Source organism: Gobio gobio, assembly GCF_949357685.1.
Source record: "Gobio gobio genome assembly, chromosome: 24".
Taxonomy (NCBI): Eukaryota; Metazoa; Chordata; class Actinopteri; order Cypriniformes; family Gobionidae; genus Gobio; species Gobio gobio.
In genome coordinates this window covers 99,706-126,402 of record NC_137120.1, presented here as the reverse complement: position 1 = coordinate 126,402, position 26,697 = coordinate 99,706, and the positions used below count along the sequence as shown (strand labels likewise).

The 26,697-nt window shown below is 40.2% G+C and overlaps 1 protein-coding gene across 2 annotated transcripts; it reads right to left on the bottom strand.

Annotated features, from left to right (window-relative positions):
• Positions 1-5,190: 5,190 nt before the first annotated feature.
• On the bottom strand, positions 5,191-21,210 carry LOC307121037 (myosin heavy chain, fast skeletal muscle). 2 transcript variants are annotated; one of them, XM_079808426.1, is made up of 41 exons: positions 21,187-21,210; positions 21,014-21,061; positions 20,663-20,895; positions 20,385-20,528; positions 20,149-20,305; positions 18,368-18,395; positions 18,152-18,266; positions 17,969-18,061; positions 17,804-17,867; positions 17,628-17,726; positions 17,441-17,544; positions 17,173-17,311; positions 15,613-15,731; positions 15,352-15,501; positions 15,093-15,263; positions 14,712-15,018; positions 14,400-14,467; positions 14,231-14,318; positions 14,030-14,147; positions 13,795-13,918; positions 12,937-13,073; positions 12,592-12,847; positions 12,264-12,506; positions 12,003-12,179; positions 11,760-11,905; positions 11,578-11,668; positions 11,079-11,468; positions 8,659-8,785; positions 8,439-8,557; positions 8,161-8,357; positions 7,886-8,069; positions 7,628-7,793; positions 7,412-7,536; positions 6,938-7,246; positions 6,621-6,824; positions 6,339-6,464; positions 6,060-6,230; positions 5,859-5,963; positions 5,679-5,774; positions 5,435-5,566; positions 5,191-5,298 (listed from the first exon to the last, which is right to left on the bottom strand). In XM_079808426.1, exons 3-41 carry the CDS (start codon positions 20,861-20,863, stop codon positions 5,281-5,283), a joined length of 5,808 nt encoding a protein of 1,935 aa, XP_079664552.1. In that variant the 5' UTR covers positions 20,864-20,895; positions 21,014-21,061; positions 21,187-21,210; the 3' UTR covers positions 5,191-5,280. The 2 variants fall into 2 exon arrangements, with proteins under 2 accessions (XP_079664552.1, XP_079664551.1); XM_079808425.1 differs by having other exon boundaries at positions 20,663-20,875; positions 21,187-21,207.
• Positions 21,211-26,697: the final 5,487 nt, after the last annotated feature.

Sequence of the window (26,697 nt, the reverse complement as noted above, 5' to 3'; positions counted from 1 at the left end):
CGCCGCCACGACCAATCAGACGGGGCTCATGCTTTTAACATTATCCTGGTGGAGTAGACTCATTAAGACCGAAATAATCATTTGGCTTAAGCCAGGTTTCAGTAAGGCAAAGTACATCAAAACTATTATCTGTGACCATTTCATTTACAATAACCGCCTTAGGTGTGAGCGATCTAATGTTTAGAATACCTAGTTTTAGAAATTGTTTTTGTTCACTAATATTGAGATTTTCTGGTTTAATCACAATTAGATTTTTCCTAGATCCTACAGTAGATTTAATGTTTGACCTCACTAAACGAGGAATAGACACAGTTTCTATATAATGTTCTACATTGGTACTTATGTCAATTAAGTTAGGACAGCAAAGACTGTGATTTGGACTTTGACTTACTAGTCATATGGTGGTGTGTAACGCCCTGGAGATGTTGTCCGACAGAAGAGGCGCTCCGATTCTGCTGGGGTGAAGGCCATCAGGACGGAAGAGCCTAGGTCGCTCCCAGAAAAGATTCCAATTATTTACAAAGAGCAGCTTCTGTTCATTACACCATGACATTAACCATTAATTTAGAGCAAGTAATCTACTGAACTTTTCATGTCCTAGTCGGTACATGGGAAGGGGTCCAGATACGATGATCGCTGCTTCAGGCGATGTTCTGCGCACTGTCTCGACCAGACTCCTGTAGTCCCTCTTCAGAACCTCCGTCTGCCGCAGCCTGGTGTCGTTCGTTCCCGCGTGCAGCACGACAGCTCCGATGCGCTCGTCACCGTTCAGGATCTCGGGAACCTGCGCAGCGACATCGAGAACACGAGCAACAGGAAAGCAGTGAGTGATAACCTTGCCTTTACTTGAGGTAGCGTGGACATGCCGGACGATGGAAGTACCGATGACCACAGCGTCGCGTTCCATCTCGCGAAGAGGGGAGAAGCGGTTCCGGGTGGAGATCTCGAAGACCGGGAGGGGCGGAGAGGTCCTCGCTCTGGTCCTGGCTCGCGTCTTCCGCTGTGGAAACACCCAGGGTCCATGGCGCTGTGTCGTGCCGGAGTGAACGAAGCCAGGGATGATGATCGCGTCCTGGGTGCTTGGGTCCTGTGCCAGAGAAACACACGGAGTAGACGAGGTCGGAGTCAAAAGGTTGCTATCCACTGACTTGAGGGCATCGGCACGCGATGTTTCAAGCGGCTCCAACTCCAACTGCACCGAATGCAGCTCGAACGTGTCCTCACATGCACTCAAAGGTAACATTAGACACACATCCGAGTTATTCGCCATTGTAGCAGATGTGCTACGATGGCGAATTGTAGGTTTCAGTGGTTACTGGGTGTAAATAAGTTACCACGCTTGCAATGCTAGCGGGCTACGGCTAGTAGCGGAAGTTCGTAGCGATAAGTAAGTAAGTAAGTAGCGATATCAAAGCAATCCGATTGTTTTTTATAGAGAATTGTATCGGAGATATGTTCACACGCTGTAAATAATAGAAAGTATTCGTTTGTAAGCGAGTGTTAAGAATAAAATCAAGGATTATGAATCAATGCGACGGAGCTCCAACACAAACCATCTACTGTCAAAAAGTGAATTAGCATTTTTATTCAGTCCATCTGTTTTTGTTTTGTGCAGGTGTGTCGTATGTATAAATTTCACAAAGCTAAAGCTGAATAAAGTCTTGAAATTATGCAATCTAATTTAAATAAAAAAACACTGCTCATGCTACATGTGTGTATCTTTGTTTGGGTAAAATGCAGTGGTTGCCTCACATTTCAAATGGCTAATTTTTTTAAGGCTAGTTTGGGCTGTTATAGAGCAAATAAACAACAAAATAATTTGCTTAAGCAAAGAGAAAAAGAAAAAGAAAAAAAACGACAGATGTTCTCGAAATAAATAAAAAAAACCTCTGAATTGGTCATGAAAAATCTATAAGTAGATCTTGCCTTTCATCAAGGCTGAGGTCAGGGATCTTTGGCTTGAAAAGGTTGGTGACCGCTGACTTAGAGGAATTACAATAAAACAGATTAAAATCTTAAAATCTCCTCACATTCCTTGTTCAGGCTGCCTCACAGCATTCCACTTTGATGGGCCATTAGCCATTGGGGAGTGTCTTTTGTCTCACCTGGTGAAGATCACATAAATATCCATGGCCATGAACATTTCCATGCTTACAGCAGGCCTGACACAAAAACTGACTTACAAAATTTAAATTATTATATTGTTGTTGGTGAATAAGTTGTCAAAATGATTTTCACACCATTCTGTATTAAAATACTGGCCCTCAAGACTGATAACTCGAAAGACTTGTGAGCAGAGGTGTCAAAAGTATTCGCATTCATTACTCAGGTAGAAGTATAGATACTGGGGTTTAAAAAGACTTCTGTAGAAGTTGAAGTATCAACTCAAGCTTTTTACTCAAGTAAAAGTGTAAAAGTAACTGGTTTCAAAACTACTTAAAGTATAAAAGTAAAAGTAATGTAAGCGGGAAAAAATGCCATTAAAGGGGTAGTTCACCCAAAAATGAAAATTCTGTCATAATTTACTCAAATTGTTCCAAACCTGTATGAGTTTCTTTGTTCTGAAGATTGAAGAACTTTTGTAACAAGCAGATTATATGCAACCATTGACTGCCATAGCATGTTCCCCCTACTATGGCAGTCAATGGTTGCTCTATCTGCTTGGTTACAAACATTCTTCAAAATATCTTCAGAACAAAAACTCATACAGGTTTGGAACAACTTGAGGGTGAGTAAATGATGACAGAATTTTAATTTTTGGGTGAAGTATCCCTTTAAGGACAAAAGATTAGGCCGCGCCACAGTGCATACCCCACCTCCTCAAAAAAACATTTTTCTGAAGGCCATAATGACTATAATGTTATATTAAAAAGTTAATGTTGAACATTTTTAGATGCACTTGGCAACGCGTTTCAGCCGCATATATTCCCATTGAAAATGAACGCATTTTAAGACAATGCAAATACATTAAAGAACCATATTGTGTACTACTGAGCATTAACGTGTTTCATGGAGTGGAAGATTTGATGACTAGTTGCCTATAAATATTGTAAAGGTGCAAAAAGTCAAAATTCAGAGGCATGTTATCAATAACCATTTTTTGAATGTGTGATCAGTGTGGCCAGATTGGGTCAACAATTTCCAGCCCAAAAACCTCACCAAATGTACATTTATATATTTTTTAAAAAATGGTTATTGATAACATGCCTGGTTATTGATAATAATTTTGCACCTCTTACAATACTTATAGGCAACTAGTCACTCCAAGAAAAAACCCCAAAACTTTAACTGCCAAAATAATGTGATATTATTTTATTGCCATACCAATCAATGTTGATAAGTAAGTTACCATTTTATCTCCTTAAAGCATAACATTGATGATTAAAAAAAAAAAAAAAATTCCCAGTAAAACGGTTCAAATATGACTATATGTCCAGGTAGAAACTGTCAAAACCGCAATCCCTTAGAAAAACACAAGATTTTCAATGTCAACAGTAAGAAGCCAATTTACGCGCAAAAAGTGCCCAATATAGAGATTGGAAAAAGCAATGTAATTAACAGGCATTTCACACGTTAATGCACACACCAATGTCAAAATGCGTAATTCATTGATACTGTACAATAATCCGTCAACAAATACATAACAACAATGCGCATACCCTTGTGTTGCACTTTGCTTTGACAAAACTACAGTATGTCTTTCGTGAAGTACATGGCACATGCACATTTAGCACAGTCAAAACGGATTAGTCGTTGATTTTAACATCTTTCAGCATCTGTCGGGGTTGCTAGTTGCAGATGTCCTAAGTGTGTGTATGATGATGGACAGGAGTCACGGTTATATTTATAAAGAGTCTTCGAGTCACAGGTGTAATTCACGTTTGAGAGTTGAGTCACTCTCCCACTCTTTACTGTAGATACAACTTACTGTGTATTTATGCCACTGGCATAGCGATCACTGATTCACTACGAGTCATCGCGCTAAAAACCCGGCTAAAGTCATGAATGAGGCTGAGCACGTCTGCCTGCTGATCGCTGATTGGCTGAAAGTACGTGCTCGTCGGCGAGAACCCGCCCTATCTGGCAACATGGTGTGTGATTTGTGCAGGTGCAGGCGTGATTGATAGCCTACAACCCAATAGGGTGTCGGAATGGTTTGTGTTTATCCTTCTCATCCAACCACAATCAAATTCACTCTGTCCGGATGGCGCGATTTATCTGGATAGTTTTTTTTATTTTATGACAAGCCGGAATGAAAACATGCCGAAATAGGAGTAACGAGGCTATTTTTAAAATGTAAGGAGTAGAAAGTACAGATAATTGCTTGAAAATGTAAGGAGTAGAAGTAAAAAGTAGGCTGAAAAATAATTACTCCAGTAAAGTATAGATACTAAAAATTTCTACTTAAGTAAGGTAACGAAGTATTTGTACTTCGTTACTTGACACCTCTGCTTGTGAGGAACTATTCAATATGTGTCTTGTGGCCTTATTGCGGTGACAATTTTTCCCCAAAAACTTAGAAACCATGCATAATCAATATATTAAAAAATAAAAATAAAAAAAAACATTTTGTTCACATATTACGGTTGGATAGTTTGTGCTGAATATAGCAAATTACATGTTGGTCAATAGTATGTTATAAGTAGCTGAAATAAGCACAAATGTCAGGCCATGTCAAAACATATCAAGGGCCCCAAAAACTGCAGTCATCTTGGGGTTAATACGTGGCTTAGATAGATAGATAGATAGATAGATAGACAGACAGACAGACAGACAGACAGACAGACAGACAGACAGACAGACAGACAGACAGACAGATAGACAGATAGATAGATAGATAGATAGATAGATAGATAGATAGATAGATAGATAGATAGATAGATAGATAGATAGATAGATAGATAGATAGATAGATAGATAGATAGATAGATAGATAGATAGATAGATAGATAGATCTTGGACTGTATAGCTCTGTTGTATTATATATTAGACTTGGTTTTGTAATTAAGCTGAATTTTAAAATGAGATATTTCTGTAAAAGTATTTACACATCTGTATATTCGATATATATTTTCCTTAGTAACTTACATTGCATTCAAGGTATGAATAATTTTTTTTCTGAGAAATTAACCTGTGACCTTGACATGTGCTATGATCTACTAGTCTACAAAAACAGACAAAGAGTCAGAGAACCTTGAGAAACTGCATTTAATGGACATGTAAGATAAAGTATAAGTCATATTATATGCTTGCTTGTAGATGTGTGGTGATGTCTCATCTTCATTCTTCATCCTTGCTCTTCAGTAAATAAGAAGACATTTAAATTTACAAAAATGAAGTTGCATGTCTTTTCCAGTCAGAAACGTTTGTATATTAAGCAGTGTATATTAAGATCAACCCTCTACCCCTATTACAAAAAAAAATTGTATAATACCTTCCCGACATCACGGCTCTTGGCCCTCAGCTTGTTGACCTGGGACTCTGCGATGTCAGCGCGCTCCTGAGCCTCCTCCAGCTCATGCTGCACCTTCCTGTACCTGGACAGGTGAGTGTTGGCCTGCTCCTCCTGTTAAGATTACACAAGATATCCAACCCATTTCATTGCAGTGCGTTCATGGTGCTGGACGTTTTTGTCAATGCTAAAACTTCATGCTCAAGACATTTGATATTGGACTTACAGCTTCTTCAGCCTGGCGCTTGTAGGCCTTCACTTTCAGCTGCAGCTTGTCTACCAGATCCTGAAGTCGGGTCATGTTCTTCTTGTCTTCCTCAGTCTTTGGGTGTAAATATTGGTTATGGCCTTAGTTAAACTGTATATTGTAAAAGGTGAAACTTTTCTAATTCCTGGGTAGTTTTACCTGGTAGGTAAGCTCCTTCACTCTCCTCTCGTATTTGCGCACTCCTTTCACCGCGTCTGCACCACGTCTCTGCTCGCCTTCAACTTCAGACTCTAACTCACGCACCTTCAGTAGAGAGTTATTGTTTCACCTGTCAAATCTCTGCTATGACCAGTACATCTAATAATGTGTTTTGTTAAGCTCCTGAACACTCAAATTTACCCTGGACTCCAGTTTCTGGAGCTGTTTCTTTCCACCCTTCATGGCCAGACTCTCAGCCTCATCCAGACGGTGCTGCAGGTCTTTGACAGTCACCTCCAGGTTCTTCTTCATCCTCTCCAGATGAGAACTGGTGTCCTGCTCCTTCTTCAGCTCCTCTGCCATCATGGCAGCCTGAAATATAACCAATATAGATAAAAATACCTTTGTTACCACATGCACCTAAACACAACACAAATAACTGTTTAAATCAGAGTAGAGAAGCAGAATGTCAACACTCACATCAGTGATGGCCTTCTTGGCCTTCTCCTCTGCATTTCTGGCCTCCTGGACTGAATCTTCCACCTCACCTTGAACTTGGACCAGATCAGCCTCAAGCTTCTTCTTGGTGTTGATAAGACTTGTATTCTGTGGGATTTAAGCAGTTAGTTTAGTGTACATTTATATGAAAGTTTGTTGTGTGTCCTGAATTTGTTAGAAGTCTGTTTGTTAGTTTAACAATCTGCATTGTTAAAAGCGCTATATAAATAAGGTTGACCAGAAGTATGAAGTTATTGTTTGTACTTGTGAGTGCAGCAGTCCCACACGCTCGCTAGCATCAACCAGCTCTTGCTCCGCCACTTTGCGGCCTCTCTCTGTTTGCTCCAGTGCAGCTCTCAGCTCCTCAATCTCTGCTTGCATCAGGTTATTCCTGCGCTCCACCATGGCCACCTGCTCCTTCATGTCCTCCTGTCCTCTGAGAGCGTCATCAAGGTGAAGTTGGGCATCCTGTGGCAACATTCTTTCTTTGTTAGCTCTCTTGCTTTGGTTAATTCATGTATCATATTCATTTTGTCAAACATTAAGTATTTATTGCAATTCCACGTTCTACAGACAGATACCTTGAGTTGGCCTTGGATGTTCCTGAGCTGTTTCTGGGCCTCGGCAGCCTGGCGGTTGGCATGACTCAGCTGGACCTCCATCTCATTCAGATCTCCCTCCATCTTCTTTTTGACTCTCAGGGCATCATTTCTGCTCCTGACCTCAGCGTCCAGAGTGCTCTGCATGGAATCGATCACTCTTTGGCTGTTCCTCTTGATCTGTTCCATCTCCTCATCCTTCTCAGAAAGCTTCCTGTCAATCTCGCTCTTCACCTGGTTCAGTTCCAGCTGCACACGAAGAATCTTGGACTCTTCATGTTCCAGGGTGCCCTACAAGGACAAAAGACAAAAATGTACTTTTTAAATTGGTCACAAGCATTTTTATGAGGATTTAAGAAAGAAATAATTAGCAAAAATTACGTTTTTAGACCTATTCAGTGTTTTAATATTATGCAAAGCTATCGTGTCATAATGTTAGCATCATAGGAATGGCACCTCAGCTTCTTCAAGTGCAGTCTGGATCTCTGTTTTCTCAGACTCCACTGTCTTCTTGGCTTTCTCTAACTCATGAATGCTCTTTCCAGTCTCTCCAAGCTGCTCAGTGAGGTCAGAAATCTCCTCTAAAAGGGTTTAAAAATCATAAATGTAAGATTTTCTGTTATATTGCATCTCTTTTTTTAGTCCTTGGTGTACAAATAAAAGTTACATTACGTTGCAGATTTTTGTTCTCCCTCTTCAGGGTCTCGAGGTGGTCAAGAGCTTCCTCATAGGAGTTCTTCATTTTGAAAAGTTCCGTGCTGAGAGAACGAGCTTCTTTCTGAGCACCTTCTAGTTCAGCCTGACATTCCTCATACTTCTGTTTCCACTCTGCCAGCACCTGATAATGAGAGAAATGTAGTCATTGTTAATTAGCTAAGTTCACAGGGTTAGCTTAGGGTTAGTATTACAGGTTATCCATGTCTTTCTTACCTTGTCAAAGTTTCTCTGCTTCTTGTCAAGGTTGGCTGCCAATGCATTTGCCCTCTCCACATCAATCATGAGATCCTCTACTTCACCCTGCAGTCTCTGTTTGGTCTTTTCCAGAGAGGCACACTTTGAGTTCACCGCCTCAATGGATTCTTCAGCATCCTGCAGACGCTGGGCCAGCTTTTTCCTGAGGAAAATTAAATTAAATTATTAAAATTTGCTAATATTTGTCATGTTAAATGTAGGGAAATGAAAACTTTTTCCATTGATGTATTTACTTGGATTCCTCAAGCTCCTCAGTGCGCTGGATGGCATCAGTCTCATATTTGGTTCTCCACTGAGCCACTTCACAGTTGGCCTTAGACATCCCACGCTGGAGTTCAGCTTTGGCCTCCTGCTCTTCCTCATACTGCTCTCTGAGCAAATCACAGTCATGGCGGGCAGACTGAACCGCATGGGCCAGAGCGTTCTTGGCCTATCAGGCAGAACATTTTGAGTTACCATCTATACAATTTTTTATATTATAAAAAAGCTAATTAATTATGTATAACTCTACCTTGACTTCTTCCTCAATATGTCTTTTGAGTTCCTCAATTTGCTGTGTGTAAGCCTGTTTTCCTCTAGTTAATTGTGAAACAAGTGCTTCTTTCTCTTCCAGTTGCCGACTAAATTCACCTTGGAAACAGGTTATAGATATTACCATGAAATATAATAGCATACAAATGTTTTAACTCTTTTTTTTAAGGTTTTTACACGTGTAGCTTACTCTGTCTTACCATTTTCAGTCTGAAGTCTTGCACGTTGTGCATTCATGTCATTCAACTGCCGAACATTTTCATCACTCTTGGATTTGATTTCGCTCAGCTGGTCTTCCAGGGTACGGCACATCTTCTCTAAATTAGCCTAAAGAGATTTAAGGTTATATCCTTTTTTCATCTCAGAAATATAGCATGTTTATGTCCTATGTTGTCCTTCTCAGTTGCTGAGAGGTTGATAAACTTGTTTGTCTTTTCACATGTTGACTACTGTAATGGTCTTCTAGCTGGAGTATCTAAATCCTCAATTGACAAACTTCAATATTTACCAAATTCGGCTGTTAGAATTTTGTTTTGGATCAGGGCTAATGATCATATTACCTCTGTCTTGGAGTCTTTGCTCTGGCTCCCTGTCAGGTACCGTATTGATTATAAAATCCTTATGTCAGCATTTAAGGCTGTGCATAATCTGGCTCCTCAGTACTTGACTGATCTATTAAAGGGGTGGTAAACCACGATTTCACTATTCTAACTTTAGCTAGCGTGTAATGTTGCTGCTTTAGCATAAACAACATCTGCAAAGTTACAACGTTCAAAGTTTAAAGCAAAGGGAGATATTTGCTTTTAAAGAAATCCATTTCTAAGAACTACAGCAAACGGCCAGTAGGCGACTACACACATTCCTCCAGGGTTGGTGACATCACCAGGCTCAATATTTACATAAACCCCTCCTCCGAGAATATTAAATAGGGGGGTCGGGGCGCCATTTTGTATCGCGGCGCTGTTGTGGTATAGTTAGGCTGGAGTGTTGTTGCCGCGATGCCGAGGAAACGCTGTTATATTCATCCGGATTGCAGGTCTGGGGTACTTGCTTTGTTCAGCCTTCATAGGGACAGGGGTGCGTTGCAGAGCGTTTAACATACAACATGTTATATGCACGTGTGTATGAGACAGAAGGGAACAGGCACGTGCGGGGCTCCCGCAGCACATCTCACGGAGGGAAACTTTCACAATGTTCGCGAGTTCAACACCGGATTTGCACAACGTCAGCTGCGTGAGACAAACGCGGCCAGTGTGTGAATGCACGACGCGCGCGGGGCTCCCTCCCGCAGCACATTTCACGGAGGAAAACTTTCACAATGTTCGCAAGTTCAATACAGGATATGCACAACGGCTTGACCTGAAAGCTGGATTTACAAACAGAAGCTGTTTACGGGCCACAACCTGTAAGTCTGATTTATATTTCATCGATGTGTTTTCCTGTAATAGATTGTAGCAAGGAAGTAAACAGATGACAACACTGTTCTGCAAACCAGTCTGTTAAATGCTTATTCATACTTAACGTTATCCGACGAACACCTATCGTTACAAACACTAACGTTAAAATCTCAACAGCGAACTGGGCATTAGTGTAAATGATTCTTTGATTAGAGCTTTTATGTATTATTTATCTACAGGCATGCTAAACATGGTTCTGTGTGTGATTTGGCTACTATAGTAAAGCCAGTGTTTAGTGTTTTGGGTTAATAGTTCTTGCGACAGATATTTGGCTATAATCGTTCTAAAAATAGAAAAGTAACAGTGCCATTCAGTAGCGATCACTATAGATCCGCAGTCTTTACTCATTAGGACTGAACAGGTTCTGCTCGATCATCTTCACTAAAATGTTCTGGGTCTGATTCGGGCTCAGATTGGTGTGGTTTTATTGACGCCATCGTTTCTAATACTGACCAAAGCACAGTCTACCGGTAAGGTAAGGGGCGTGACGTTTCCGACAAACGTACACTGCGGTTAGCGAATCACAACACACTGGGCCAGCTAACCAATCAGAGCCCATTGCGTATTTTTGAGGGACTGGCTTCATACAACCCGGAAAGCATCAGACCGTTTTACAAGGAGGGACAGAGCAGTGTAGAATAAATGTCAAATATATGAAAAATAATGATTTTTTTTTTTTAAACGAAGCATGAACACATGTTACAGTGCACCCCACAAACACAATCAAGCCTTCAAAACAATGTGTTTTACCACCCCTTTAATGCCTTTCACATCATGTCATAATCTGCGTTCCTCTCAGAGTGGTCTCTTGGTTGTTCCCCAGACACAGCTTCGTTCTAGGGGTGATAGAGCATTTTCTTCTTATGCTCCTAAGCTTTAGAATTCTCTCCCGGCTGGCATCAGGGAAGCAAATACATTAGTGACTTTTAAATCCCTTCTCAAAACATTCTCTTTTAGGATTGCTTTTACTTGATTATTTATTTTATTAGTTTATTTTTGTATTTAAAGTGTGTTGTTTTCTCTTTTATGTTTGCTTGTTTGCGCTTTGAGAAAGCAACTTTTAAAGTTGCTATATTAAATAAATGTATTATTATTATTTTTATTATTATTATCTAGATGTTTGTAAAGATGCTTTTATATTAATAATCCTCTAGTGACATTACCTTTGCTTTAGCCACAGCCTCCATGTTGCTTGTCAAGTCATCAATCTCCATCTTGTATTCACTCTTCTCCTTCTCCAGCTTCTGCTTGACTCGCTGGAGGTTGTCGATCTGTTCTCCGAGCTCAGCCACACTATCTGCCTGCTTCTTTCGCAGAGCTGCGGCTGTAGCTTCATGCTGCAAGGTGGACTCTTCCAGATCACGACGCAACTTCTGGAATTCAGCTTCACGCTTCTTGTTCATCTCAATCTGGGCAGAAGTGGCACCACCAGCTTCCTCAAGCCTCTCACTGATCTCCTCCAGTTCCCTGGAGAGATCAGCTCTCTGCTTCTCCACTTTAGCACGAGCAGCTCGCTCAGCCTCGATTTCCTCTTCCAGCTCCTCAATACGGGCCTAAAGAAAGAAAGAAAATCAAATTACCCAGTGATTATTGGTAATGTGGGTTTTCCCAGCTGTGCCACTACTTGATAAAATAAAGAGAAAAGATTAGGGTTAGTGTTACCTGAAATTCTTTGATCTTCTTCTGAAGCTGTATTCCCAGAGACTGTTCATCCTCAATCTTGCTGAGAAGCTGACTGATCTCAAAGTCTTTCCTGTTTTTAAAGTAGTGTTTTGTAAAATGTGCAGAATACTTACATTTAAAAAACAAAAATGTGTAATTGTGTTAAACTGATGTCCACTCACTTTTTGATCTTCTCATCTGATTGCTGTTTGTCATTCTCCAGGTCCATTATGGACTCCTGGGCCAGTTTCAGATCACCCTCAAGCTTCCTCTTGGCTCTCTCAAGGTCCATACGGAGCTTCTTCTCTTGCTCCAGTGAGCCCTCAAGCTATTGTTACAGAAACCAGAGCATTTAATTCTGGCATAGAGGCACAAAATTAATTTCCCATCGATTCATGCTCTTATTGTCATGCCAAATATCTTACATCATCCACTTGCTGCTCAAGCTTTGTCTTAGATTTAGTCAGAGTGTTGACTTTGTCTTCCTCTGCCTGAAGGTCATCAAGAGTCTGCTGGTGTGCCTCTTGGAGGGCTTTCTTCTCTTTGGTCAGCTTAGCAATGCTCTCATCCTGAGAGGCCATCTCCTCCGTCAGGTTTTTAACCTAAATGGAGACATTGTTCACTGGTTTCATTCTCAAGACCCTGAACAATCAGCAGTGTGAAGAACATGTAAAAAGATTATTGACCTTATTTTCTGTGGCATGTTTCTCCTTCTCCACTTTGGCCAATGTGAGCTCCAGGTCATCAATGTCTTTCTTCAGTTCAGAGCATTCGTCCTCCAGTTTCCTCTTCTTGGCAGTCAGTTCAGCATTGATTTCCTCCTCATCCTCCAGTCTCTCGGATGTCTCTTTGAGTTTTGCCTCGAGCTGGATCTTGCTTTTGATGAGACCTTCACATCTCTCCTCAGCATCAGAGAGGTTTTCACCTTCCTGTTCATTGAGATGTATTTAGTTTAATGGCTTATGTTCATAGCTGTAGCATCCATATTAGCATCAAAAGAGCTGAAATACTCACAGATGCTACTTGCAGTTGGAGGTCGTTTTTCTCCTGAATAATTGACACCATTTTCTCCTCAAGCTCTTTCTTTTTAGCTAATGCCTTTGTTAGATCCTCCTTCATTTTCTCATAGTTCTCCTTCATGGCTGCCATTTCTTTCTCTGTCTCTGCACTCTTTAGAAGAGGCTTGATCTTGAAGTAGAGCTTCATCCATGGCCAATGTTTCACATTCATGAATGAGCGGATGTTGTATTGGATGGAATAAATTGATTCTCTGTGTAAATTGCAATTAGTAAATTAGTCATTATCAATCTTTCATAACAAACAGTTATGTTCCAAACAGTTTTGTAAGTTCATTCATACCTCCTCTCCATCATTTTGACAAACTCTTTCCTCATGACATATCCACGGCACAAAGCCTGAGTCATGGTAACCAGCGTTGCTAGTTTCTCATCTCTCATCTCCTCAAGAGTACCCAAGAGACCAGCTTTGAAGAAAACCTACAAGAACATTCGGAAGTTATTAGTTTTAAAGAAGCCAAGTAATCCTCATAATCTTAGATGTGAAAATAAATGATATTCTATACTATAACATACAATAACATTCTAGATAATTCTGTGCTGTCAACTTTGACTCAAGTGTTTGGGGAGGCATAACAATGTCTCTGTGCACAATGTACCTGTCCATGAAGAAATACCATAGTCTGGTGGGGAAGAACTTGACTGGCACAAAGCCCAAACCCAAACACAAATTGAACAGATTTTAGATTAATTGCAACGCAGACTGAAAGGCAAACATCATCCGCACATCAGTGCCTGACCTTTTTGATGCTCTTTTGTTTGAATGGAAGCAAATTCATCTTCACCATCCAGTGCAAGGCCTTCCCTCCTCAAACTGTTGCATCAAAGTTGCAAGTACAGACTTATTTAGAATGCCATTGTGTAATTTAGCTTTTTGTTTTCCATGCAATTACTGGAATGATTGAATTTCAGATGCTTCACCCAAAAATGCATGTAAAAATGTACTCAGATTGTTCATTTTGGAACACAGTAACTTTCAATGTATGGAGAAATAAAAACAGCTGAAACATTCTTCAAATATCTTCTCCACAGAAGAAAGTAAATGTTACAAGTTACGGCGTGAAGGCGAGTAAATAATGACAGAATTTATATCTTTGGGTGTTCATATACTTTCAGTTTAGGGTTAGTAGGGTTTGATCACCTTGGTGTGCCCAAACATGTATTGGGTGTGGTCAACATCAATAGAGCCCAAGAGTTTCTCTGAAGCCTTTTTGTTGTCAATGAACTGTCCCTCAGGGATGACGCTAGCATTTAATACTTTGTATCTAGAGGACATTCAGAAAAGAGTCATGTTCTTGTGAAAAATATTCATAAAATGGTGAAGAATAGGTGGTGCATCATCTCTAATTCAGTGGTTTCAAAAAAGGAGTCTTTACCTCTGCTTGAAGTCACCATAGAGGATTCTGCTGGGGAAACCCTTCCTGCAGATTCTGATGCCCTCCAGCACACCATTACACCTGAGCTGGTGGATAACCAGGAAGTTCTCCATCAGACCTGCAATGAAAATGTCCTTAAGGTTCCAGATGTATTTTAAGTGTTAACTGTGATGCACTTGAGTCTTCAGGGATTAAGTTTACCTGGAGTCTTGGACTCATTAGGAATCAAGCAGCGCACAAAGTGAGGGTGAGTGCTCCTCAGGTTTGTCATCAGCTTTCCCAAGTTCTCCTGTGGAAATGTTTGTCATTAGTATAATCTTTAATGGTGTAAAAGTTCACCTCCTTCATTAAAAGAGAGAATCTGTTTTACCCTAAAAAGTGCAGAGACAGTCTGGAAGGAACCACCCTTCTTCTTGCCTTTCTTTCCGCCTCCCTCAGCTGTTTATGTCAATGAAAGAAGTTGTCTTTATTGATCTTGTGTTGTTTTCCATCAACCCTTTCAATAAATCACTATTTTGAATCTTGTTGAGTCTATTCATTATCTTGCATAGCAAGATGTCAAATTTTCATGAAACTTTAGAATCTGAGATCACAGTGTGTTACACTCTGATTTTTTTTTATAAACATGTGTCTTGTATATAACTAAAACACAAAGTAATTGAGGAAATGCAGATGGTCGTACCTTCAGCACCTGCATGAGCGGCATACAGGAAGGCCAGCACTTTGAGCGATGACTTTTGGTAGAGTTGCACGACAGAGTCGTTCAGTGGATCCTTGTTCTTGTCCAACCAGCCATTAATGTTGTAGTCCACAGTGCCGGCGTAGTGCACCAGAGAGAAGTGGGCCTCTGCCTTACCTTTGGCAGGCTTGGGCTTCTGGAAAGCTGCAGTTTTGCCCAGATGCTGATCATGCAGCTTGTTTTTGAAGCTTGTGTCTGTAGCCTTGGGGAACATGCACTCCTCTTCAAGGATGGAGAAGATGCCCATTGGCTGGTGAAGAAATATTCAAGCTCAAGTACAGGCACAATATGAATAATCATTTTAATTTTCTGAATGTCTCTTACCTTCTCAATGAGCTCAATGCAGGCAGCCAAGTCCATACCAAAGTCAATGAACTCCCATTCAATGCCTTCTTTCTTGTACTCCTCTTGCTCCAGAACAAACATGTGGTGATTGAAGAACTGTTGCAGTTTCTCATTTGTGAAGTTGATGCAAAGCTGCTCCAAGCTGTTGAACTGATAATTAAACAGAGGCAAGTTCTTACGGTTGTCTATTATCTTTTATATCCTGATTGTAACAGAGACTTTGATAGCTGATGCTCACATCAAAGATCTCAAATCCAGCGATGTCCAGCACACCAATGAAGAACTGTCTAGGCTGCTTTGTGTCCAACATCTCATTGATACGGATAACCATCCACAAGAACATTTTCTCATAGACAGACTTGCAGAGCGCAGAGACTGCGTTGTTCACCTGAGAAATTCAAAGGTCAATGTAGATCATATCCTTACACTTTTACTTCTTGAGATGACAAAGAATGTCTCCCAGACATTTCTAACTTAATTCAAGAAGATAAGTGATCACCTGTGGTACTGTCTGGCCTTTGGTCACCATCTCGTTTCCGACCTTGACTCTGGGGTAACACAGAGCTTTCAGCATGTCAGCGGAGTTGAGGCCCATGAGGTAGGCGATTTTATCGGCCACTGAGGAAGAACAGTTTTACACATTATTGTCGCTAAAGAAGTGAATGTTCAAGAGATTCAAGATTCAAGATTCAAGAGATTTTATTTGTCACATACACAATTATATGCAATATACAACTGGCAGTGAAATGTATTTGGTGTTATGCGAGTCACACCGAGTCGCCATTCAATGCGGCGCCTTCTTGAGTTGGACAGAAAATACAGCATAACATGAGGATAGGTAGGGAGGGGTGAGGAGATGAAAAAAAAACAACAACCCCCAGACTATGCTCCTACGGGAGCACAGTTTGAGACCAGTAAAAAAACATCTCAGCAACACGAGCACACAATACAACATGAAACACGACTTGCAACAGGGGAGAGGAGTGGGGGGTTGAGGTGTCCCAGCACAGCCAGGCGTCCCGGTCCTGCAGCCATCTCAGGCGCTGGTCACAGACCCGCTTGTCAGACTGGGGGTACAAAGCGGCGAAGGTGAGAGATGGGTGTGTGCATAAGTGTGTGTGTGTCTGTAAAGTTCATGTGCATGTTTGTGTAGGCCTGGAGAGTCACGCCTGGCACCCTAATCTCGGTGCTCCCGTTGTTATGGAGACAACCTTGATCAGATCCCAGTCCGAGTCAGCAGGTGGTTGGGGGATGAATGCAAGAGCGTCTCCCTGCAGTGCTCTTCTGGAGGAGTTGTTGTCTCAGCAGCGGCCTTGGCCAAGACCGTGCTGGTTGAGGGAGCCGAAAGCAGATAAGGTTGGAATTTGTTTGGTCTGGGAGCGAGTAGCCACAATTTATGACTACTCTCTTAGTTCGTTCTGGTCTCTGAAACCATTTTGCAAAGCAGTGAGCTTTTCCGTGATGACATCCATCTTGCGTTGCAACTCCATGATGTTATCCATGTTGCGGTTTGTAGTCCCAGTTTGGGAGATGACCGCTCTACCCACTGCTTCAATCATGACGGGCAGCCCTGTGGAGCTTTGAACAGCTGTCACCGCTTTCTGAATTTTTCGATATCCCAGGGCAATGCCTGATCCAATCAGCAGAAACCCTGTTACCATGAATCCGAATAGGTAGATGTCTTCAATGTCCTCTACGGAAAGTGCCGCTAGACACACAACATGCCACCTCTCCCACGCGTCCATCGTGTAGCCAGCAGCAAACGTTCCGGCAGGGCAGTTAGGTTCCCCCGAACCCAAGCTTCTCGTCGAGAAGATGGTGTCAATTGCGTTGAGAGACCAGTTGATCAAATCCATAATTTTTAGTTCGAGAGCAGTGCGTGGAGAGTCTCCCAAGTTTAAGACAGTAGACTAGACAAGACGAGAGAAGCAAGCAGGAGAGGAGGGAGTAAGGAGACGAGAGGAGAGAGGAGAGAATGCGACCGCCTTCGCTGAGAGCCAGAGGGGAATGGAAGAAGAATGTTTACATGTTAATAGTATGGGCTAATAGTACATCTTACCCTCGGTGCCATCAGGCTCGGCCTGCTCCTCTCTCTGCTTCTGTTTGAACTTCATGCCCCCATGATGCATCACAGAACCTGTCAGCTTGTAGATGCTGATTTTCTCATCAGCAGTGAAGCCCAGAATGTCAATGGCAGTCTGTTCATACAATGACCAAATGAATCACACATGATTGAGTCAAATAGAAGGGTATCTTATATTGCATGCCTTGCAAGCTTTTGTAAGCAGTTACTACTACTACTAATAATAATAATGTAGTCCACATACATCTGTGGCGATGAACTCCTCCACATCATTGATACTCTTGACAGTGATTTCACCCTGGCTGATCATTGGATAGTCGTAAGGGTTGGTGGTGATGAGCAGGGCCTCTGTAAAGAGTTGATGTGCGGTATAGTAACAGTGATCTCAAACATGGTAATAAATGAAATGCACAATACTGTCGATTTCTCACCGAGCAGCTCCGGCTTGTGTCCGGTCATGAGCTGGTAGAAGATGTGGTAGCTCCTCTCAGCAGACAGCTGGAATGTTACTCTTGACTTTTCCAGCAGATCTTACAAAACCACAAAAAATACACATTTTGTCCTCATATTAAACATTTAAATTGTAGTTTAAAACAATGTTACTCACAAGTTTCAATATCGGCTGAGGACAGTTTTCCAGTGGTCCCAAAGTGAATTCTGATGAATTTACCCTAAGCAAATTGAAATCATTTCCCAAAGGTCAACTCTTTGGCAGCTTTGAAGGTATGACTGAAATTGTATAATGTTATAATGATTCATTAGTTTAACTTACAAAACGAGAGGAGTTGTCATTCCTCACAGTCTTGGCATTACCATAAGCCTCCAGCAGAGGGTTGGCTGCAATGATTTGATCCTCTAGCGACCCCTATATGTGATTGTAGGTCAAATAGATAGTCATTAGGTAAAATACAAATACTGTAATCAACAACAACATTTTGAAGAGATATTCACTAACCTGCATTTTTCCAGCGACAGGTTCTGCCTTCTTTGCTCCAGACATTGCACCAACGGTTGCAAAGTACTGAATGACACGTTTTGTGTTCACAGTCTTTCCTGCACCAGATTCTCCACTGGAAGTTCACAATAGATCCTTATTTAGTCATAAATCATCAATGGATTACATTATAATCGAAAAGCTTCAAGTTATTTCAGAAGAAGAATATTTACTCACGTAATCAGGACAGACTGGTTCTCACGATCTGAAATTAAACCATGAAACGTTAATAGGGTTTCCAAATATAGGTAGTTTTTTTAGTAGTATATATTATATATTAACTTGAAGGCATAAAGTGTTATAAAGTATGTTTAGTTAATTTATCTTTTGTTTTGTTTTGTTCTTGCATTAACCTCTTAAGCTCAGGGACCATTTTTGGGATTTCCACCTGGATTTGGCCTACCCAAATTGAAAAGCATCCCATACCTACATACAGTGGTCTCTAAATACACAATTTTGTTGTAATTTTAAAGGAAACCCTTTGAAGTTTCATAAACCCCTGCTAAAAGTGATAAACATGTAAGTATATGTTAAGCTGTAATACACCCCCCCCCCCCAAAAAAGAGACACATTTAGATTTTTTGCTTATAAATTCAGTTTCTAGTACCCTGCAGACAGAGATAGTGGGAAGATAGTGGAACAAATAATTTTGTCTGTATCATGTTGTATGTACAGGGTCCGCAGAGTTTAAGTGGTTAATATATTAATAGGCTATATGCTAAGGGTAACATTTAATTTGGATTCATTCTTATAGAAGAGATTTGGTAACATTTATTATGCAACGATGCAAAGTAAATGGTAAATGTTAAATGGTAAATGGACTGCATTTATATAGCTCTTTTAACCGACCTACGGCCATCCAAAGCGTTTTACATTTGCCTCACATTCACGCATTCATACACTCATTCACACACCAATGGCGGTGTCAGCCATGCAAGGCGCCATCCAGCTCATCGGGAGCAGCTGGGGTTAGGTGTCTTGCTCATCGACACCTCGGCACTTGGTCAGGTGGAACCGGGGATCGAACCTTCCAGTTTGTAGACAACCTACATGGTCATTATGAAGCACTTACTAAATTAATGCCTTCTTCAACCTTACAACCCATTTGCATCAGCTGAAAAACCTCAGCCAGGTATGGTTTACTGTCTATAAAAGTGTTAACTAAAGACAACAAACATTATGAGTCTTCTAGATGACATCACCGTTTTCTCTGGAGCGGCCGTACAGCCGAATCAAATTCTGTTGCATTATTTTCCTGTTTAACACTGTGAAGCTTTGAAACAATCTGCATTGTAAAAAGAGCTATATAAATAAAGTTGACTTGACTTGACTTCTTTATTGATGAACATATTAGTCAAGTCACCTTCATTTAAATAGTGCATATTACATATTTATAATGGAAGAGAGATTGTTTTGGCTCTACTGCGGCTCTATAAGAAAGTCATTGTCCAGTTTAAGTTAGTTCACTGTTGATTCATTTCTGTTGTAAATATCATTAGTTATTCATTCAATTTAGGATCTGCTTACACAACATTGTTTTCAACTAAAAACAGCGTTCTGGACTTTCATTTGCACGTTTTGGTGGCCTGAGAACACAAACTTTATAATAGGTTTCAAAGTGCAATCGTTTTTAAAAGGATACCATTATCATCTCCGTGTAAACTTAAAAATATGACAATCTTTTGGAAACAGTGACGGCATGTACATGCGTATTATGTTTGGTCTTTAGGATTATTTGCACAGGCACGTCAGAACAGTCTTTCTTTGTGACATGGCCGAGTAACATTGCCAATTACTTGTCTGGCATGTATAATTCTTAATTTTTTATTATTATTATTAGTATTATTATTATTATCCTTATTATTATTATTATTATTATTATTAATGATGGGTGTTTTTCATTGTGTCAAAGTTTTTCATTACTCTCGTTTGTTGAGGCACTTTTGGAATCCACTTACCAGTGAGCATGAACTGGTAGGCATTGTCAGAGATGGAGAAGATGTGAGGCGGGGCTTCAATCCTCTTTTTGCCTCTGTATCCGTTCACAACGACTGTATCGTACACTGGGAGCCACTTGTAGGGATTGACAGTGACGCAGAACAAGCCAGAGTAGGTCTGAAACAGAGATAGATAGTCCAGGTTTACAATGCTGCCGCCCCATCCCAGGAATAAAATATGATTTGCTGAGACTTACGTAGATCATCCATGCTGCGTAACGCTCTTTGAGGTTATACAGCACAGTAGGCTCATTGAGGTGGGTCATCATGGCCATGTCTTCAATTTTGTCATACTTGGGAGGATTCATGGGGAAGATTTCATCTTCTTTTACCGTGACTGTCTGTAATGAACAGTGGTCAGTGATCAAGAAAGACTTTCATACACACATATTTATGATATTCAACCGAAGATCTTTAACCATCTGTAGACTTAAGCACAGTAACATATGGAATAGTGTTTATCCATGATTCTTACTTTCCCACACAGAGTTTTGACAGTAGCTTTTCCACCCTCTTTACTAACAAGAGTACCCTTCAGGTACATCTCGTCCGGCACTGTCACGAAGAAAGCCGATTTGGCATCAAAGGGGGTGTTCTGAGCCTCGATTCTCTCTCTTTCTGGCTTCCGGAGGTAAACGGCCGCCGGGCCGAAGCACTCCATTTCACCATCTCCCATGATTGGTCTTCACTGTGGAGTAAAATATTCACCTTAACGCTTATTAGTATTGCCTCTCTACTTTTCTAGAGGTATTCACATTATAAACCGGCCATCTTGTCATTACAATGTTGTAATCAGTTACTTATCAGTAAATGTAACTTAGTTTACCTTTTATGATGCTCCGAGAGGAAAATAGCAGCTGTCAAGTTCTGGATTCTGAAAAAGACCAAGAGATAGTGAAGTGCATTAGCATCTACAATTATGGGTTAGTATATATTATTGGATTAAGAACACTCAGGCATTCTACATTAATTCTTAAATTAAAATGTGGAGTTCCCCACCTTAGTTTGCTTGTTCACTGTAGTTCTTCGGGTTAGGGGCTCCCGTTTATATAGTGTCATTACTGAGCACTCAGCAGAACTGCCCAGCCAGATTTGGTCATGTCACTTTACTATGGTGTGATGTTTCTCTGTTCCGGAGAGGAAATATGAAGATGTTGTCATTCAACTAATGTGAGTAATACCATTACATTGGTACACACAGATAATGGACGTTGGGTTAATAGACATGGCATAATAGTTTGTCACAGTCCATACTTTTTTTCTAGATTGTAACTTTCTTGTAGATATTAGATTTTTTTCATACAAATGCATTGCCTTTTTGAAACCTTTAATTTGATGTTGCCGAGGTCCTATTTCAGTGCAGCATCTTTAAAACTAATGGGACTTGGCACAGCAGAGAAAATCTCAGATGCAAAGAAGCAGTCAAATGTCACTGAGATTCTGTTTCAGGTGAATTTATATGTCGGTTAAAACTGCTTTTTCTGTTCCTTTTGTTCGTTTACATTGCAATTAAGGTTTTGATATAAATGTTATTGGTGATCACATGAGCAAGGGGCAGAGAGGACAGCGTGGCTGGTTTTCCAAGAATTCTCCCAACTTTTGCCAGCAGGAGATAAAATTAAAATCTTAAAAACCTCAAAGATTTATTACCAGAGAGGGATGATAACAAGTCATCCTTCCAAATGAAAAATAATATCTTTGACAGATTTTTTTATTGGGCCATTAAATCTCAGCAGACATGGCATGAAGTAAACTGGACTCATAGTGATATTATGACTCTCAAAGTTATAAACAGCATGTGCTTATATGGAAAAATCATAAATATAGCTCAGCTGCTGTTTGTATTTTGAGGATTAGGTCACTTATCCATACAAGCAGCAGTGAAGGCTTGACAGGAACTGTCAGTAAGTCTTTTGCTTAGTTTCTCCAAAAATGTAACTTAAAGTGATACGAAAAAGTAAAGTGAATGTTTACATTTCTATTTGTTGAATACGTCCAGTTGGTACTTCCAGTATATTATTTTACTCTGTGGTTTACGTTTTAGGTAGTATTAATTGCATTCAGAAGAGTTGAGGGTCTAGTTTGTATGAGCATACAGTAAATGTCTTGTCTAATAGCACCTGTGTAATATTGTTCTTGCTATGCTAGCTTAAATATGTGTCTGCAGCTCAAATGCAAAACTGTTGTGGCATGAGCAGAAGTTTCATATGATGTGCAAGAAAACTATGCAATCCCATAATCCTTACAGTTTTGGCTTTTTGCTGCTGTAAAGATCTGTTTCTTTCTGCCGAGTTGTGTTTATATTCAATCCAACAGCAATATACCCAGCAAAGTGAAAAGACTACTGTCTTTGTAAAAAAGAAAAAGATTGTCATTGTACTGATATTTTTATTGACCAGGGTAGAACAACACTTCATATTCTAGAATGCATTACTTGTGTTTTCGATTTCTGTGAACTGCTTTTCAGTAAATTCCACTTCCTTTCATTCTAATTCAAATTCCAGTTTAAGCTCCTGTGGAGTTTGGCTAAATCAAATCAAATTCCAACTTCTAAACTTTAAGGGAGATGATTCTCCAATGCCAGATTTTACGCAGCCCTAGCACATACACCCAAATAGCGAATTATAATAATTATAATTTGTTACATTTATATAGTGCTTTTACATAGAAGGGGGGAATCTCCTCATCCACCACCAATGTGCAGCACCACCTGATAATGCGACGGCAGCCATATTGCGCCAGAGCACCCACCACATACCAGCTGATTGGTGGAGAGGAGACAGAGTAATGAAGCCAATCAGTATATATGGGGATGATTAGGAGGCCATGATGGACAGAGGACAGAGGCCATTGGGCAAATTTGGCCAGGATGCCGGGGTTACACCCCTACTCTTTATCGAAGGACATCCTGGGATTTTTAAGGACCACAGAGAGTCAGGACCTCGGTTTAATGTCTCATCTGAAGGATGGTGCTTGTTACAGTATAGTGTCCCCATCACTATACTGGGGCGTTAGGACCAACACAGAGCACAGGGTGAGCGCCCCCTGCTGGCCTCACTAACACCTCTACCAGCAGAAGCCTAGTGTTCCCAGTTGGTCTTCCATCCAGGTACTAACCAGGCTCAGCCCTGCTTAGCTTCAGTGGGAAACCAGTCTTGGGCTACAGGGTGATATGGCTGCTGGCTAAAGAAAAGCATAAAGTTATAAAGTTATTTGTTTCAATTATTTGAATCTAAATCTTTCAACGTGAGCTCTAGGAAGTGGGGAGCAATGTCTTAAATGTCCTATCATGTCTGGCTGGTTTCTCCAACATAAAACTACTTTGAAATCCCATCTTAATATACGTAATAAAGTTCAAGATCAGAGTACAAATATATAAAACAGGAGCTCTTGAGAAATGGCCTGTTCAAAATGGTCTGTTGTGTTGTGTTTTGTTTTCTTTAAATTTTTTATATATTGTTTTTGAAAGGTTTTCTCTAGACTGAACTATCGTAATGCTTTCTTGGCAGGCCTTCCAGCATGTATTGCCAAACCTCTGCAACCGATCCAGAATGCTGCAGCAAGAGTGATCTTTAACAAGCCGAAGAGCGTGCATGTCACACCTCTACTCATCAGTTTGCACTGGGACTAGTTACAGCACTTGCATATTGTTGTCCTATTGCTGGTTTGATTGCTTCTATTGCTCTTTTGTATTGCTCTAAAGTTGCTTTTGATAAAAGTGTCTGCTAAATGATTCAATGTAAAGCCTTGTGCACACCCAGATGCTCACATGCGCTTATTGTCTGCGTTTTTGACGCGTCTATGTGTTCATACCCAATCGATTTTCACTGGCAATGCACCAAGTGAAAGTGCAAATTCACTTCTTGACAGTAGATGGCACTTTTGATTTGATTGCAGATTAAATAGTATACGATGGAAACTCACCAAGTCTTTGTGTTTTACTGTAGCTGCAGTAGCTCCAGGCACGGGAAGAAGAGCGGCAATCTCATTGGTCAGCCAGTTTAAATGACGCTTTTACACCTGCCGTTTTGCTTGCCAGTGTGCACATTCACATTGGCGCCCTTTCTTTAGTCACAAGGTGTTAAACATTGGCGATAAACGCGCATGATAATCGTCCCAGTGTGAACAAGCCTTAAATGTAATGAATACTGCAATCAGGCTCAGATCATAATTCATAATGGAAAAAGTGTCTGATTCTGTGGATGAGCACATAAGTTGTTGCAGTTGAACCTCCCCTCTAATATATGTTGGGTGTGTAACGGTTTATTTGTGCAGAACACTTTTGGCTAGGGTCTTTTGTTTCAGTTTACGTGTGTACAGAATTAATACAGGCTGTCCCCAAAATCACATACTCTCTTAAGTAGGTACTTATTTTGAATGAGTACTTACTTTGCGAATGTTAAAAACAGTATGAGTGTGTGCAATATGAACGTAATCCGGATGAACTACATTCAGATGGTGGACCTGCATCCAGACATGATCAACGCATGACCCTGAAGTGTCTGCAGAGACTGTGTCAATTAGACTCCCCCTGTAATTGCCTCATCGACATGACATCCTCAATAAACCCGTCTCCGCCGTGATGACTCCGATTGTTCGAATATTTCTATTTAATAATTGTTAAATCGATATGTCATCCTCAATAAAACCCGTCTCCGGCATGTTGCCTCCGATCTTTCGAATATTGCACTTTAATAATTGTTTCATCAATACGGCATCCTCAATAAACCCGTCTCCGGGGTGATAACTCCGATATTTCGATTATTCCTATTTAATAATTATTTAATCGACACATCATCCTCCATAAACCCGTCTCCGGCGTGTTGCCTTTGATCTTTCGAATATTCTGATCTATTATGACCTCTGATCTGTAAAGCTGACAGAATAATAATCATACGCTGTTTGTTAATTGGCCAGAGGAGAACTGGCACCCTGACTGAGCCTGGTTTCTCCCAAGGTTTATTTTTCTCCATTAGGTCACCTGATGGGGTTTTGGTTTCCTTGCCACTGTTGCCTCTGGCTTGGCTTGCTCAGTTGGGGACACTAAATCTTTCAACTAAATATCCAAATAAATCTAATTATTAAACTAAATTAACCATATAAACTAAATTACTGATCTAATTACTGATCTAAAGCCCACATTGTCACTGCATGATGATTGAAATGAACTGATGACATCACCGTTTTATCCAGAACGGCTGTACGACTGAATAAAATTTAGTTTTTTCCTGTTATACCCGAATATGATATACCCGTCTCCGGCGTGATGACTCCGATTGTTCGAATATTCCTATTTAATAATTGTTAAATCGATATGTCATCCTCAATAAAACCCGTCTCCGGCATGTTGCCTCCGATCATTCGAATATTGCACTTTAATTCCGATCTATTATGACCTCTGATCTGTAAAGTTGTCAGAATAATAATCATACACTGTTTGTTAATTGGCCAGACGAGAACTGGCACCCCGACTGAGCCTGGTTTCTCCCAAGGTTTATTTTTCTCCATTAGGTCACCTGATGGGGTTTTGGTTTCCTTGCCACTGTTGCCTCTGGCTTGGCTTGCTCAGTTGGGGACACTAAATCTTTCAACTAAATATCCAAATAAATCTAATTATTAAACTAAATTAACCATATAAACTAAATTACTGATCTAAGTACTGATCTAAAGCCCACATTGTCACTAATTGAAATGAACTGATGACATCACCGTTTTATCCAGAACGGCTGTACGACTAAATAAAATTTTGTTTTTTCCTGTTTAACCCTCTGGAGTCTGAGCTGTTTTTGGGCCCTTTAGAAGTTGACATGCTCTGACATTTGTGTTTTTTTCAGTTGCTTATAAACTATTAATGGCAAAAGTGTAATTACACTGTATTCAGCACAAACTGGGCTACCATAATATGTGAGCAACATGTATGTACATGCTTGTATTTTTGAGAGAAAAATGTTTATGCACGGATTTTGAACAACAAAAAAATTTGTTTTAAAATTAAGGCCTCAAAACACACAATAGATATCTGTTCCCAAGACTTTTGACTCCTGTCTGTATTTGTATTGAGTTTTTTCTTCAAACTGATGTGAGAATCATTGAGTCTACTCATTCACATAAAACAATACACTGATTTAAAATTTGTAAGACAGTTTCTCTTCACAAAGCCAATATGCGAGGAGGCGTGATATCTAATGAATAATGATGAGATAGCGCCTGAGATAACAAAGGACTCGCATTAATGAGCTGCATAATGAATGAGCTTCAGGTAAGTCTGTGACAGAGAGCAACAGAGCAAAGGAAATATATATTTTTTGTAGTTTATTTTATTTGGAATGTAATCAACAAAGGCCTATTATATTTTAAACGATCAGAAGATTCGACTACACTGCAAAAAGTTCTCTTCTTATTTGGTATTTTTTCTTGTTTCCAGTCCAAAAATTTTAAATTCTTAAATCAAGATTAATTTACTAGATAAGTACAAATTTCTGGGGGGAAAATCAAAATGAAGTGAGTTTT